The 14,070-nt window shown below is 38.7% G+C and overlaps 1 protein-coding gene across 5 annotated transcripts in view; it reads left to right on the top strand.

Moving 5' to 3' along the window:
• Positions 1-14,070, top strand: part of LOC138921422 (uncharacterized) — a 78,109-nt gene that overhangs the window by 20,806 nt on the left and 43,233 nt on the right. For 4 of the 5 annotated variants that reach the window (XR_011433979.1, XR_011433980.1, XR_011433981.1 and 1 more), the window contains exon 2: positions 12,292-12,392. Coding sequence is in view for 1 of the 5 variants with exons in the window: in XM_070255229.1 (XP_070111330.1) it covers positions 12,292-12,333 (42 nt within the window). In the remaining 4 variants the exon portion in view is untranslated. Of the gene's footprint in view, positions 1-12,291; positions 12,416-14,070 lie in introns of those variants that run through there. The other variant, XM_070255229.1, reaches the window with a different exon arrangement.

Here is a 14,070-nt window from a genome sequence, read left to right as displayed (position 1 = left end):
ATGTTCATCAGTGATATCGGCCTGTAGTTCTCCTTCTTTGTGTTGTCCTTGTCAGGTTTGGGGATCAGAGTGATGTTGGCTTCATAGAATGTGTTAGGGAGTTCTCCATCTTTCTCAATTTTCTGGAACAGTTTGAGGAGAATAGGTATTAAGTCTTCTTTGAATGTTTGGTAGAATTCTCCAGAGAAGCCGTCTGGTCCTGGACTCTTATTTTTGGGGAGGTTTTTGATTACCGTTTCTATTTCCTTACTTGTGATTGGCCTATTCAGATTCTCCATTTCTTCCTGATTCAGTTTGGGGAGATAGTAGGAGTCTAGGAATTTGTCCATTTCTTCCATTTGTTCAATTTGTTGGCATATAGTTTTTCATAGTGTTCTCTTATGATCTCTTGTATTTCATTGGTATCTGTTGTGATTTCTCCTCTGTCATTCCTAATTTTATTAATTTGCGATTTCTCTCTTCTTTTCTTGGTGAGTCTGGCTAGGGGTTTGTCAATTTTGTTAATTCTTTCGAAGAACCAACTCTTTGTTTCATTGATCCTTTCTATTGTCTTTTTTGTTTCAATATCATTTATTTCTGCTCTTATTTTTATTATTTCCCTCCTTCTACTGACTCTGGGCTTTGTTTGTTCTTCTTTTTCTAGTTCTGTTAGGTGTCGTTTGAGGTTGCTTATGTGAGCTTTTTCTTGTTTAGTGAGGTGAGCCTGTATTGCGATGAATTTCCCTCTTAGGACTGCTTTTGCTGCATCCCAAATGATTTGGTATGTCGTGTTCTCATTTTCATTAGTCTCTAAGGAGGGAAACTTTTGATATACCCAGCTTAGGTATGATGCTTGCTCTAAGTTTTTTGTACCTACTTGTTCAGCCAATTAAGGAACTTCCCTTCTGTATCCACTTTGCTAAATCTTTCCTTTCAACCATTTTTGGGGTTTGAGTTTTATCATATGCTGTTTTTGCATCTATTGACATGATAAGCAATTTCTCTCCTTTAGTCAGTTAATATGGTGAATTGCATTTTATTGATTTTTATAATGCTAAATTAAATTTGCATTCCTGGAATAAGTCCAACTTTTTGTGATGTGTTTTTGTTTTCATACATTGCTGGATTCAATTTGCTAATATTTTGCTTAGGATAATGCATTTACATTCTTTAAAAAAACCAGCCTATAACTCTCTTTCTTTGTACTGTTCTTGCCAGGCTTTGATATCAAGATTATGCTGGCCTCATTAAAATAAATTGGGAAGTATTCTTCCTTTTTGTTTCTTGAAAAGACTTTCTGTAAAAGCTGTGCTGTATCTTCCTTGAGGTTTGGAAATGTTCACAAATGAAGTCATCTGGACCTGGAGGTTTCTTGGTGGAAAGGCATTTAATTACGGATTTAAGTTTTAAATAGGTATTCAGATTTTCCATTTTTCTTTTTGTATAATTGTGGTTAATTTTATCTTATGAATTTGTCCATTTCATCAAAGTTTGTCAATTTCTTGCCTAAATATTTTTCTGCCTCATTATCTTTTCAATGTCTGTACAATCTGTAGGGACTTCCCTTTTTATTCTGATTCCTGTTATTGTTTATGTGGGCCTTCTTTATTTCTTTTTCAGTCTTCAAAGAACTAACAGTCTTTCAGGGAACCAAATTTCCCCTTTGTTGATTTTTCTCTATTGCACTTATGGTTTCTATTTTATTAATTTCTGCTCTTTATTATTTCCTTCTACTCACATTCTTGCATTTAATTTGCTGAGAATTTTTTTCCCTGATTTTTGAGATAGATAATGAGATCACTGTTTTTTAAACTTTCTTCTTTTTTAGCATATGGATTTAATGGTGGTAAATTTTTCTTTAAGCACAGCATTAGTAGCATTCCACATATTTTTGTATTACATATTCTTATTTTCATTCAGTGCAAAACATAATTTAGTTCTATTGGGATTTCTTTTTTGACCCAAGATTTATTTTAAAATAAATTGCTTAACTTCCAAATATTTGAAGATTTCCTAGTGGTTACTTTTGTTTTATTTTTAGTTTAATTTCACTGTGTAAGAGAATATGATTTCAATCCTTTGACATTGTTGAGAATTGTTTATGGCCTAGCAAATGATCAATTTCAGTAAAATTTGGCAAATTTGACCAGAAGAAAAGTATATCCTATCATTGTTAGGTACATTGTTAATTAGGTTAATTTTGTTAATCATATTGTTCACATTTCCTAATCCTCTTTTCAGTTGTATATAGTTATAAAATACATCTATTTAAAGCTTCATTTACATCATTATATTTTTCTGGTTTTGAATTTCTATTTGATCATTTTTTTTTAGCTTTAGTACTCTGGTAAAATTCTCCATCTTGATTTCAATGATATTCTAACATAATAATCTCCTTTTATTTTTAAATTCATGTCTGATAACTCCAATAGCTGAGTTATGTATTGGTTGTATTTTTTGGTATTCCTGGTATTTTATTTAATGATAGGCATTGTGATTTAAAAAATTTATGGCTTTGGATGTTATTATTTTTCTCCAAAGAGGCTCTCCCCTATCCTTTGTGAGACATCTAGAATGGGACCAGATGTGCTCAATCCAATCAGGAGGAATTGAGTTGACTTGAAGTGGAGTTGTAATATTTATAAGGCTTCTTTGACCTACAGGCTTGGGGTAGCCTCCAGGGACCCCATGTGAAAGCCTGGGTGTTTACTAGGGCCCTCCCCTTTTGGCAGATTATGAAATCCAACTTTCGTTTCCCAAGCATCTGTGATTGTCAAAAATTCCACTCTGTGTTTCAGTTATTTCTGCTTAGTTTCCTAGACTTTGTCCTGCACAGTTTAAGATTCATTAAATGCTTTACAGAGAAAACTGATGCCAAATGTTGAGCTTTCCTCAATGTCCCTTTCCTATGGGATATTGGTCTTTCAAGTCCTGGCCACTTCAGTGGGAGCATTAGTCAGCTACAGAAGACAAATTTACTCTATCGTTTGAAAGGAAAACTCAAAACTTTTAGAATGATTTTTCCATTTATTAATGATTTTCCTGTTTCATCACTACAAAGTTCTGAAGACTCAAGGTTCTTTTCATCTAACGTAACAAGTTCTAGAACATAGTTGGTTTAGTGTTTCTTTTAGAAAGCTTATTTAGCAGAGATTTATATCTTAACCACTACGAATCTCACGGACTATCTATTGTCAGGCAAACTGTTAACTTGGATTTAAAATCATTTTACTAAATTGTTATCTTTTTACTGATTATTTATGGCCAATTCACTTCCTATTAATCCCTACTCGGTTACATGGCTTTAGAGGTGCTTGATCTTAAAATTGGAAACAGAAGACTTGGAGTAGCTTTGGATTCTCTCAAAGTAAATTATTGCATGGATCTCACACCATCCAAATTTATTTTGGAACAAATGTCTTTTTAAATTAAGCTTTAATAACCCCAGGGAAAAAATGTTATGTTTTTGGCAATTCCTTCTTGTGAATTAAAAACTCAAATCAAGGGCCAGCGCTGATGGCCTAGTGGTTGAAGTTCAGTGCACTCTGCTTCAGCAGCCCAGTTTGGTTCAGAACCACATGACTCGTCTGTCAGTAGCCATGCAGTGGTGGTGGCTCACGTAGAAGAACTAGAAAGACCTACAACTAGAATATACCAACTACGTGCTGGAGCTCTGGGGAGAGAGAAAAAAAGAGGAAGATTGGTAACAGATGTTAGCTCAGGGAAAATCTTTCCTAGGGAAAAAAGAAAGCTTAAACAAACCTCAGATCAAAGCTTAGAACTGTCCCTCAGAGGCTGTGACTTTCCACTTGAAGAGTTGATAATATTTGTTAAAAACTGGAATACACAGAAGACTCAGGACTGGAAAAAAATCGACACTTTCTGAAATGTAGCCCAGCAGGGAGGGAACACACAAGAATCTGAACTAAGATTTTTTAAACCTTCAAGGTATGAATTTTAAAGTTTATTATACAGCTCCTTTTTTTTTTAAATGTAAAGATTTCATCAACACTCTCTTTTAGTGAATTTCAACATATTATTTATCAACTAATAAGTCATGGACTATTTTGTTCTTCTGTGTCCTATCATATAAAATTGTTTTGGAGAGAAATTTGATAAAAATCAAGTGTGGCTGAGTAACAAATGAATTCATTATATTGAAGGTGAATCCAGGCCCATATTTTAGAATAGGTAATTTAAACCAAACATGACACTATGAATATTAATGTTTGTTTTTCCTCAATGCTGGGACACAGAGTCATATTCTCAGGTCTTATTTTCCAGTTACAATAACATGAATAGATATTGATGTAGCCTATTATCTCAGCAATAACACATATTACAAGTGATTATTTATTAGCAGTAGAATGTTTCTCCAGGGCTTAATTTAGAATGATTGAAATGAGATAACAAATCTCAGTCTTGGAAGCGATCCTCTGTATAGTTATTGTTTAGGGAAATTTTTATTGCTTCACAGCAGTTTAAGATCCTTAATTGGCTTTAAAATGAAGGCATATGGTGCAATACCTAAGGTTTGGAAGGCTGATGTGAACGAGCACCTGCAGCACGAGAAGCCAGGCTTCTTGGCGTGGTTGGCAGGTTTCAGTTCAGAAGCAGAAGTGGTCATTTCTTTCCTGCTCAGTGATGTTCCCTGGACTTCTGGATATCCTGCTGCTCTAGCAGCTCCCACCATGCCCCAGGATTCTACCTGCAGATAGGAATGTTGGGCACGGGTGGGCTAACCCACCCAACTCTGCTCTTTCCTGATTAGAGGGCACTCAAACATCAGGGCTGGGCAGATGGGGCTGTGGTGGGTTATGGTGCAAAACGTGCCTGATCCAACGGGTTAGAGCAGGTTGTCCTGGAAGGTTTCAGCACTGAGTTAAATCCACTTTCGTCTTAACAAGCAACAGAAGAGTCTGATTCCTTCAAGATCTTATGACAGCAAGGCAAGCCCCTAGCCCTGAAAACGCAGAGGCAGGCAGGAGCTCAGGTGCACAAGCATAAGATAAGGATGCAGGTCTGGAACTTCTGTATCACAGGTGTGGCCTGATCAAAAAGCATAAGATAAGAATCCATTTACCAGATTTAGGAGTTCAAGGTCAGAGGGGGCACTAGAGCAAGGCTGACTTGATGCTGAACCCCCAAACTGAGACCTAAAGGCTTCCTCCATTCTCCATGACCAGAAATGGAACTGAACATAGGGCCTGGGGCAGAGCTTAGTCTCCAGGTCGTCATTACGTGGTCCCAGCTGTGGGACAGAAAGGCTTTAAGAGCAGAGAATTGCTTGGTCACTGCGTCCTTCTTTACTCTAGGGACTTTGTTCTGTAGACTTCTTTATTCCTTTCCAGGATTCTTAATTTTGGAGATAGATTGAGTTCCAGAGGCCGTTTTTGCCTTGATTACCAGGTACCATTCTTGTGACCCCTAATAGATGCTCAACAGAGTTGAAGCAGGGGCCAGGCATCCTCTTCCTGGCATGGTTGCAATTGGACCCAGGTCTTACAGATGGCCCCGGGGCCCTGGGTTTTTCCCTCTGAGCTTCCTTTGAATCTGCTGACTGAGGACTGAGTAATGGCTGGAAGTGTCTATGACTGAACTAAAATCTTCATGCTTCCAAAACACTAAAATAAATTTCCTTAATGGAACTGCTGGCTAGGGGGAAAATTATCTATAGAATTCTTACTTGTACTTCTATCCAAAGCTTTTTTCTCTGATCCAGGCTCTCAGTAGATTGCTTAATTCTTTGGAAAGGTGCTGAGCCAGCAGGTGGCCTTGATCAGCCCAGATCTACCTGTGCTGCAGCTGAGTGTTGCCTGCGTCTTACACACGCCCACGTCCTAGTAGATCGGCCCCTCAGGGCCACTCCTTCAGCTAAACACATTCTCTCTTGTTCAGCCTCATTAGTCCAGAATATCAGGATGGTGACTTGGCAAGCTGGGAGAGCCTGGGACCTGGAAACTAGGCACATGCAACACAGAAAATCATGTTCTTGTGGACGGGTAAGGATGAACTGAGAGTGAAGAGAAACCCAGCAGAAGAGCAGATTGATACTCAGATTATAGACCCCGAGGGTAGTCAGTCAAGAGGAGCATAATGTAGGGGGGGAAGGATGACCTTCAGGTTTTCACAAACCCTAAACACTTCCACTGACTATCCATTGATTCCTCCACCCCACATTTACTACAGCCTACGACGTGCTCCAGTGATGCACTAGACATGTGCCGAGCTCAAATTCGGTCAGCAGAGCCAGGTTTTCTAAGCGGAAGTCAGAATAGGATGAAATAAGGAAATTGTTATTTGTTATGTATTTACCACATACTAGGCACTTTCATACTGAGAATTTAATTTAATCCCCAAAACAATCCTACAGATAATATTATCCCTAGTCCTGAAGGATGGCAAAAAAAGCACATTTCATGAAAGTAGGATAAAGAGGCATAAAACTTGAGTGAAGAGAATCATCCGTGGGACACACATGAAGTACAACCTCTGAGTCCCTGCTCCCTTACCTGGGATAGTTTTACCTGTCAGGAGGATGGTTATAAGGAAGGGACTGCATTAAATGGCAAATATGAAAGTCCCTACCACAGGGTTTAACACCTGGAAAGTGGTTGTGAAGGGTGTGTCTTCTATTTTCCCATAAGATGTCTCACAAGAGGAGGATGTCCGAGAGTGCAGGATGGGGACTGGCCAGGACAACAGACAACAGTCCATGTGCTGGGAAAGCTGGCGTGTGTCATCCTGGTCACAGGCAACATGCCTCAGAAATCCAGAGCTCAGCCACCAATCCTGCAGGGCCCAGAAAACCAAGGCAGGAGTGAGAGGAAAGCAGGAGATGAGACATTAGCACAAAGCAGAAGCCTAGTCACTGGATCTAAGGCAGGAGCTTAGGGAAGGACTGGTCAGATGACAAGAGCATTGCTGCATTTCAGCAGGGCCTATACCATCAGCCCGTGACAAGAAGGAAGATGTGGTTAAAAGTCATTGCTCCCCTATTCCCATCTCCAGGTGTATGGTCTCAGATCCTCTTTCTGTGACCCACCAACTACTCAGCTGTTTCCTCGTCTCCAGCCTTGTTACTCAGATCCCAGGGGCTGACCCTCTATGTCTCTGATGCTTTCTTTTCCAAGCTGATGCCACCTAGGTTCACAGTAAGCTCCCTTGATGCTGAGTCATCCTAAGTAAAGGGCTCCTTGAACTTCCCAATGAGCACCAGACCTAGGAAGCCTCCTAGTAAGAGAAGTGGCCCCAGATGGGGCAGGAAGTTACTGCAGACACAGAGCACCAGGCACCTCCTTCAGGGATCCCCTACCCTTCACAGAACGTGCTTGGTCTCAGTCTGGGTCTCTGTCTCTGTGTCTCTCTTTCTCTTCCTCTGTCTCGCTCTCTCACGCACACCCACGGCCACGCACATGCACATGCACACCCATGATCTTAACAAGTCACGGATATGGTGTAATGTTTTCCAGGCCATATTGCTTCATAGCAGAAACTCTCCTTGCCCTTGGCTTCTGCATATTATGATTGTTTCCTGAATGAATGAAGATGACTCCAGCCTAGAGCTTAAAACTAGGACTCCCTCTGCCTCCTGTTCACTAATTATACCATAATTGGAGAACAGAGGAGAAAATTCGCTTTGTTTCTACATAATTCATGTAATAGGGCCTGGATTGCATAACAGAATTGTCACGTTTCTCACAGTTCGAACTCCTACCCAGACTCCATCCTGGGAAATTCTCTTCCATGAACACTAAGTTCACATTAATTTGTTGCATGAACCCATGTCCACAAAACATTAGCAGAAAAGTCTTTTAGATATGGAATCAGAAAGCATGTGAAGGCAGAGAAGAGGATGTGTCAATAACAAACTGAGCATGTGAGTGGGTAGATCCGGGGACGTAAACTATTAAAAAGTTACGAAGAATTCCCTTCTTCATTTACAATACCATTCGCTAGATCTCTGAATTCAAATTCTTCCACTCAATCATAGCTTAGCTAAAACTCTTCCCTGGTCATCTCTGTCATTAATAATTTCTTCCTTTCAGACTCCCACAGCCCCACTTCTGTTTCTCTCATATCGCACTCATTACTTTGTACTAGGGTAGATCCATGATCTGTGGGTCCTGAAGTTTAAACCATTTGGGCGGAGCCCTTTAGCAAAAATAATTGAAATTAGATGTGGAAATGAATGCTTATTTAGAATAAAGAAATCACACCAAAATAATTTTAATAAGTTAATGAATACAACAAATATTACAAAATCTAGACAAATAACATTTTCATTAAGTACCTGTTGGAGTTACTTAATTATAATATTTTCTATAGAGAAAATGAAAAGATAACTCAGTCATTCTTCTATAATGGTTTGTCACAATTTTTTCGTTGTTGATTGGAATGAACAAAACATACAACTTCACACATAGACATATGCCCTCTTTATAGTACTGATATCTCGTTGTGCCCAGATACCAATACATTCTTTTATTTTGTGCAATTACCAACAAAAAAGAAAACAAACATGTATGGTGTGTGTATAATTGTATAGCTATTTATGCTGTGTTACTGAGAGTACTCCTGACTTCAGAAACTTCTGTTTTGACTAGGTACTACTGAGAACCAAATCCTCTGTTTACAGTTTACGTGTCTGATTAAAAGAATTTTCCCCAGACTAGCTTCTGGCTCCACACTTCAAACCTTGTGTCTCCTCCAGGACCCACCTACTTCCTGTGCCGAGCACCACAGGGCATGTTCTTGTCATGATAAAGCTTCTGCTACGTACCCTCGTGCCATGGACGCCCAACACGTCAGCATCGGGGTGGTGAGACATTTCTAGAAATCACTCCCACACCAGTGCAGCTAGCAGTCAGTTCATTCTACAATGAAGGATTTGTAAGCTCTATGCGTATATTTCAATAAACTCAACTAAATGTGCCCTCAATACAACTTCTTCTTCGTTGGGTCTCAAAAATGTCCTTGGCCATTCCAACAGTGAGGAAAGCGAGGGGAAAGAGACACTTTAACTAATTGCAGCTTTAAAATAAATCGTATTTTTGTAAATTTTACCAAAATGTATGGCCACATAGGTATGTTCATAGGAGCACTGGGAGGGGCACATGTAAGAGACGGGCGCTGATCCCTTTACTTCAGGCTAAATCTGCCTCTGCTTTAACTTTGTATTATCATCATTTATGTGCTCATCTAATCCTGCCTTCTATGTTTGAGAGCATTTTTACATTTCCAGTTCTTGATACAGTTCTTTTCACATAGAAACAACTCAGTAGACTTTGATGAATTCACTGAGTAATTCACATACATTAATGGGTAAGTTAGAGTAACCTGACCTTCGTTCCGACGTGACTGAGTGTGCAGAGGAATTCCAGGCCGGCCACCTCAAGGCTGTGTCTTCTCCTTGGAGAGAGCACCTGTGAGTAGCTTTGGTCTTGAGTTTCTCTGGACCCCCAGGGTTTCTTCCACTGGTCTCAAGAAGATCAGAAACTTCTTGGTGAGGATTTCTGTAAGAATCATAATTCATTGGTTTAAATAATAAATTGTTATTATGATTTAAAATAACGAATACAGTAAGAGGTTGATTAATTAAATTGTGATAAATCTATAAAATGGAATACTATATTAAAATGCATGAGATAGAACTATAACTTTTGAAATGGAGAAACATCTAGGGTATATCATGAAGTGGGAAAAAATGCTCCACTCCAAAATCATCACCAGTTCACACCCTCCAGGCAGCATTTTCTCTTTCTAGCTTGCCTGCTCAAGAAAGCCCATTACCACTCACTCATCTGCGACCCCAATGGAACTTCCTGTCCATCGACCTCTCCACTTTCTCCTTGTCTTTCCCCATTTCTCTCCTCTCTAGCTTGGATTCCATGACCCATCATTTCAACTGTTCTCTTGCAAATACTCTAAACTCTCTTGGTGCTGGTACCTCTGCTTTTCTGCCCCCATTTTTTTTTATTGTGGTAAAATACACAAAACATAAAATTCACCATCTTAACTGTTCTTAAGTGTGTCATCAATGGCACTAAGTACATTCATGATTTTGCACAACTGTTACCATCATCCATCACCAGAACGCTTTCATCTTGCAGAACTGAATCACTGTCCCCATTAAACACTTGCTCCCTCAGCCCCTGGCAACCACTGTTCTACTTCCTGTCTCTATGATTTTGAGCACACTAAATACTTCATATATGTGGAATCATATAGTACGTGTCTTTTTGAGACTGGCTTATTTCCCTTAGCATAATGTCCCTCAAGGTTCAGCCATATTGTAGCATGTGTCAGAATTTCCTTCCTTTTCAAGACTGAGTAACAGACCATTGTGTGAATATACCACACTTTGCTTCTCCATTTACCTGTCAGTGGACACTTGGATTGCTTCCACGTGTTGGCTAAAATTTCTTTTTTTCTTTTACATTTTATTGATATTCCCATTTTGTTCGTGCATCATTTTCTCGACTTTCTCCTTGCCTTCCTTTAGTTTTTGAGCATCTTTAAGACAGTTGTTTTAAATCTTCATCTAGTAGGTCCACCATCTGCTCTTTGTCTGGGACAGTTTCTGCTGTTTATTTTTTTCTTTTGAATGGGCCATACTTTCCTGTTTCTTTGTATTTCTTGTGATTTAAAAAAAATGTTTAAAACTGGACATTTTCATCTGACAATGTGGTAACTGGGAAATCAGTCTCCTCCTTCCTAAGAGTTTGCTGATTTTCTTGTTTTGCTGCTTCTTCTTATTTTTTATTCTTGTAGGCTGTCTCCTGAGGACCAGCCTCAGGTGTAAACTTAAGGTCTTCTCAGGTTTTTTCTGAGCCTGTACCTTTCCCTGGGTATGCGTGGTGATTTTCTAATTTTCCTTGCATATACAGTTGCTTTTGAATAGCCTAGTCTCTAATGTCCAGCTCCTAAAAGGAGACAAAAAGAAAAATTAAGGGAGTAGGGGAAAGGCACTGGCCCTTTAAATGCTCTGGAAGTCACTTGGGGGGGGGGAGGGGCGGGGGGGGCGGTTTCCCACAGTGGCTGCTTGTCAATTTGTCTGCCCCTCTGTGATCAGAGGAAGCAATTATCAATCAGAGCACAGATCCCCAATATTTGGAGGACCGAGTCCTTATTGCCCACCCTGGTTCCTGAAAGCTATGCAAGCTGCTCCAGGAACACAAGCATGGCTGCTTGCCATGGGGTGGGGGCGGGGGATGAGTGGCTGCTACCATGCTAGGAGCTGAAATGCACTGGATGTAACCACAATTTACTGTCCAGGCCTTTCCCTGGAAGTGGCAAGCCTCCAACAGACTCCAGAGTTCCAAGAGAGTTACACTGGACAGATTCTGCCAATGCAATTGTTGTCTAGGTAGGGAGATAAATACCTGGTGCTTCCTACTTTGCCATCTTTCCAGAATCCTCTGTATCTTTGTTTATCAATTACACTTCCCTACCTGGCAAAATTCCGAGTTTGGACCCACTCAGTTGCTCTTCTACTTGCTTATAATCAGGCAGTTGAATCCCATTAGAGAAAACCATTTTACTGGATAGAATGCTGACTACCATAAAAATTGATGATCACCAAGCACAACTGGAACCTACATAATTCTAACCAGTCTTTCTCAAAAAAGCTGTATCCAATTCATCCTTATCTCTTTTTTTCCTTTTAAAAAATATGAAATATTTTAAACACTCTGCAGAACGTAAGCTCTTATGAGGCTGGAGAGTTTTGCCTACTCTGTCTAGTGCTCTGTCCCTACCTCTTAAAACAGTGTCTGGCACATGCTAGGTCCTCATTTGGAATGAATGGACACAGAAAAGTACACAGATTAAACTAGAAAACACACTTATACCCCCATGCGTTATCAAATTTTGACATAATACCATATTTGCTCCACATTTTTCTCTTAAGAAATTAAATATTACTGATAAAGTGGAAGCCCCGTATGTCCCCTTCCTGGATCCTATTCACCTCTCTCCATCCCCAATGGTAGTTGCTGTCAATAATTTGGTGTTTATCTTTCCTATGTGAGTTTTGGTACTTCACGACATATTTAGCGATCTCCATAATAATATACAGTATTGTTCTGAAGAATTATAAGCTTTATATAAATGGCATCATAATCTACACATCGTTCTACAACTTCTTTTCCTTCTACATTATGTTTTTAAGATTAATCCATGTTGATACCTGTGGCTGCAGTTGACTCATTTTAAGTAGTATAGTGTTTAGTTTTGATTATTTGTCTCACAATTTATCCATTCTCCTATTGATGATCATTCAAGTGATTTCCACATTTTTACCATTTCTAGCACAGCTACAGTGAACATTCCTGGGCAAGTGTGCTTGTGTGACAATCTGCAAGAGTCCCTCAGGAAGGATCTGCGTTTAGAGCCGGAATGCTGAGACACAGGTAAACAGAGTTTCACCTCAGCTAGACACTGTCAAATTATGCTCCAAATATTTTGTACAAATTAACATCCTCAACAGAAACGTGTGAGTTCTCCTTGCGCCACAACCAAGCCGCCATTTGCCATTATCAGGCTTTAAAGATTTTTCTAATCTCATGATGCGAAATGGCAAATTATTTTTTACTTTGCATTTCTCTGATTACTAGTAAAAGTTGAACAATTTTTCATGTTTATTAGTCATTAGGCAATCCTCTTCTATAAACTGCCATCTCATATAACTTTGCCTATTTTTTAAGCAAAGACTGTTTTTTTAAGAGCAGTTTAAGGTTCACAGTAAAATTGAGGGAAACGTACATAACATCTCACATACTCCCCTCCTCCACACACTCGTTATCAGCATCCCCCATCAAAGTGGTGCCTTTCTTACAGCTGATGAACCTACACTGGCACGTCATTATCACCCAGCGTCCATAGTTTATGCTATGGTTCTGTCTTAGTGTTGTATGTTTTATGGGTTTGGACAAATGTATGATGACATATATCCATCGTTATGGTGTCATACAGAGCATTTTCACTGCTCTAAAAATCTCTCTGCTCTGCCTATTCCTCCCTCCCTCCCCCCTAGGGACTTTCTTATTTTTTAGGAAGCTATTTCTCTTTCTCTCTTTAATTTGTAGGCACTCATTAGAAAATCTAGCACCTAATCCTTGTCAGCTACATGCATTGTAAAAATCTTCTTTCAGTCTGTGTTTTATCTTGTAGTATGTTTTTTATAAAGGAATTTTACATTTTAAAGGAGTCAAATTCATAAATTCTCTCTTTAATTGCTTTTGTATACTGTTTGAGAACTTTCTCTCCTCTCTCGTGTCTTAAAAGTATTCCTTTTTGCTATCTTCTAATTGTTTAAAATGCTGCTCAACACACTGAATTTTTAATCCTGCCTGGGAATGAGGTAAAAATTATATTTTATCTTTTTCTATATGGATAACTATTTTTTTCCACCACCATTTTATTACCCCATTGATCAAAAATGCAACTATTGACAAATATTAAATTTCCCTGTATGCCTGGAACTGAGTTCTGTATTATATTCCACTGGGTACCTCATCTATCTCTGTGCCAAAATTACATTGTATTAATTACTGTAATTACACAACAAGGATTGATCTCTTCCCCACCTTGTTCTTTAAAGGTTTTATGGCTATTTTTGTCCTCTTCTCTACATATGAATATTAAGCACATTTGTCAAGTTCTATATAAAACTCTGATAATATTTAAAATGGAAGTGGATTTTAAACTGAATTTATAAATTAATTTGGAAAGAATTACCATCTATATTATAGTGACACATTATTTTTATTTAAGACTACTCCATTTATTTTAGACTTCCATTACTTCAATAATACTTTATTTTCTTTTTAACTATCTAGTACATGCTGGATTCATCCTTAGGTAAATTATAGTTTTTGTTGTCATTGCAAAAGTATGTTTTTTGTATAGCTTTTCTAATAGATTACTAGGAACGTTATTGAGTATGCTGAGCTGTTATCCAGAACCTGGACCAACTTTCAAATCAGTCTTTGCATTTTATATTGGTTCATTATTAGATAAAATATTTTATCTGAGGTTTTATATGTATATAAACAGGCTTCATATCTTTATCTCCAATTCTCGTACCTC

This window comes from Equus caballus, chromosome 29, assembly GCF_041296265.1.
Source record: "Equus caballus isolate H_3958 breed thoroughbred chromosome 29, TB-T2T, whole genome shotgun sequence".
Taxonomy (NCBI): domain Eukaryota; kingdom Metazoa; phylum Chordata; class Mammalia; order Perissodactyla; family Equidae; genus Equus; species Equus caballus.
This window is presented reverse-complemented; position numbering and strand designations above follow the sequence as displayed.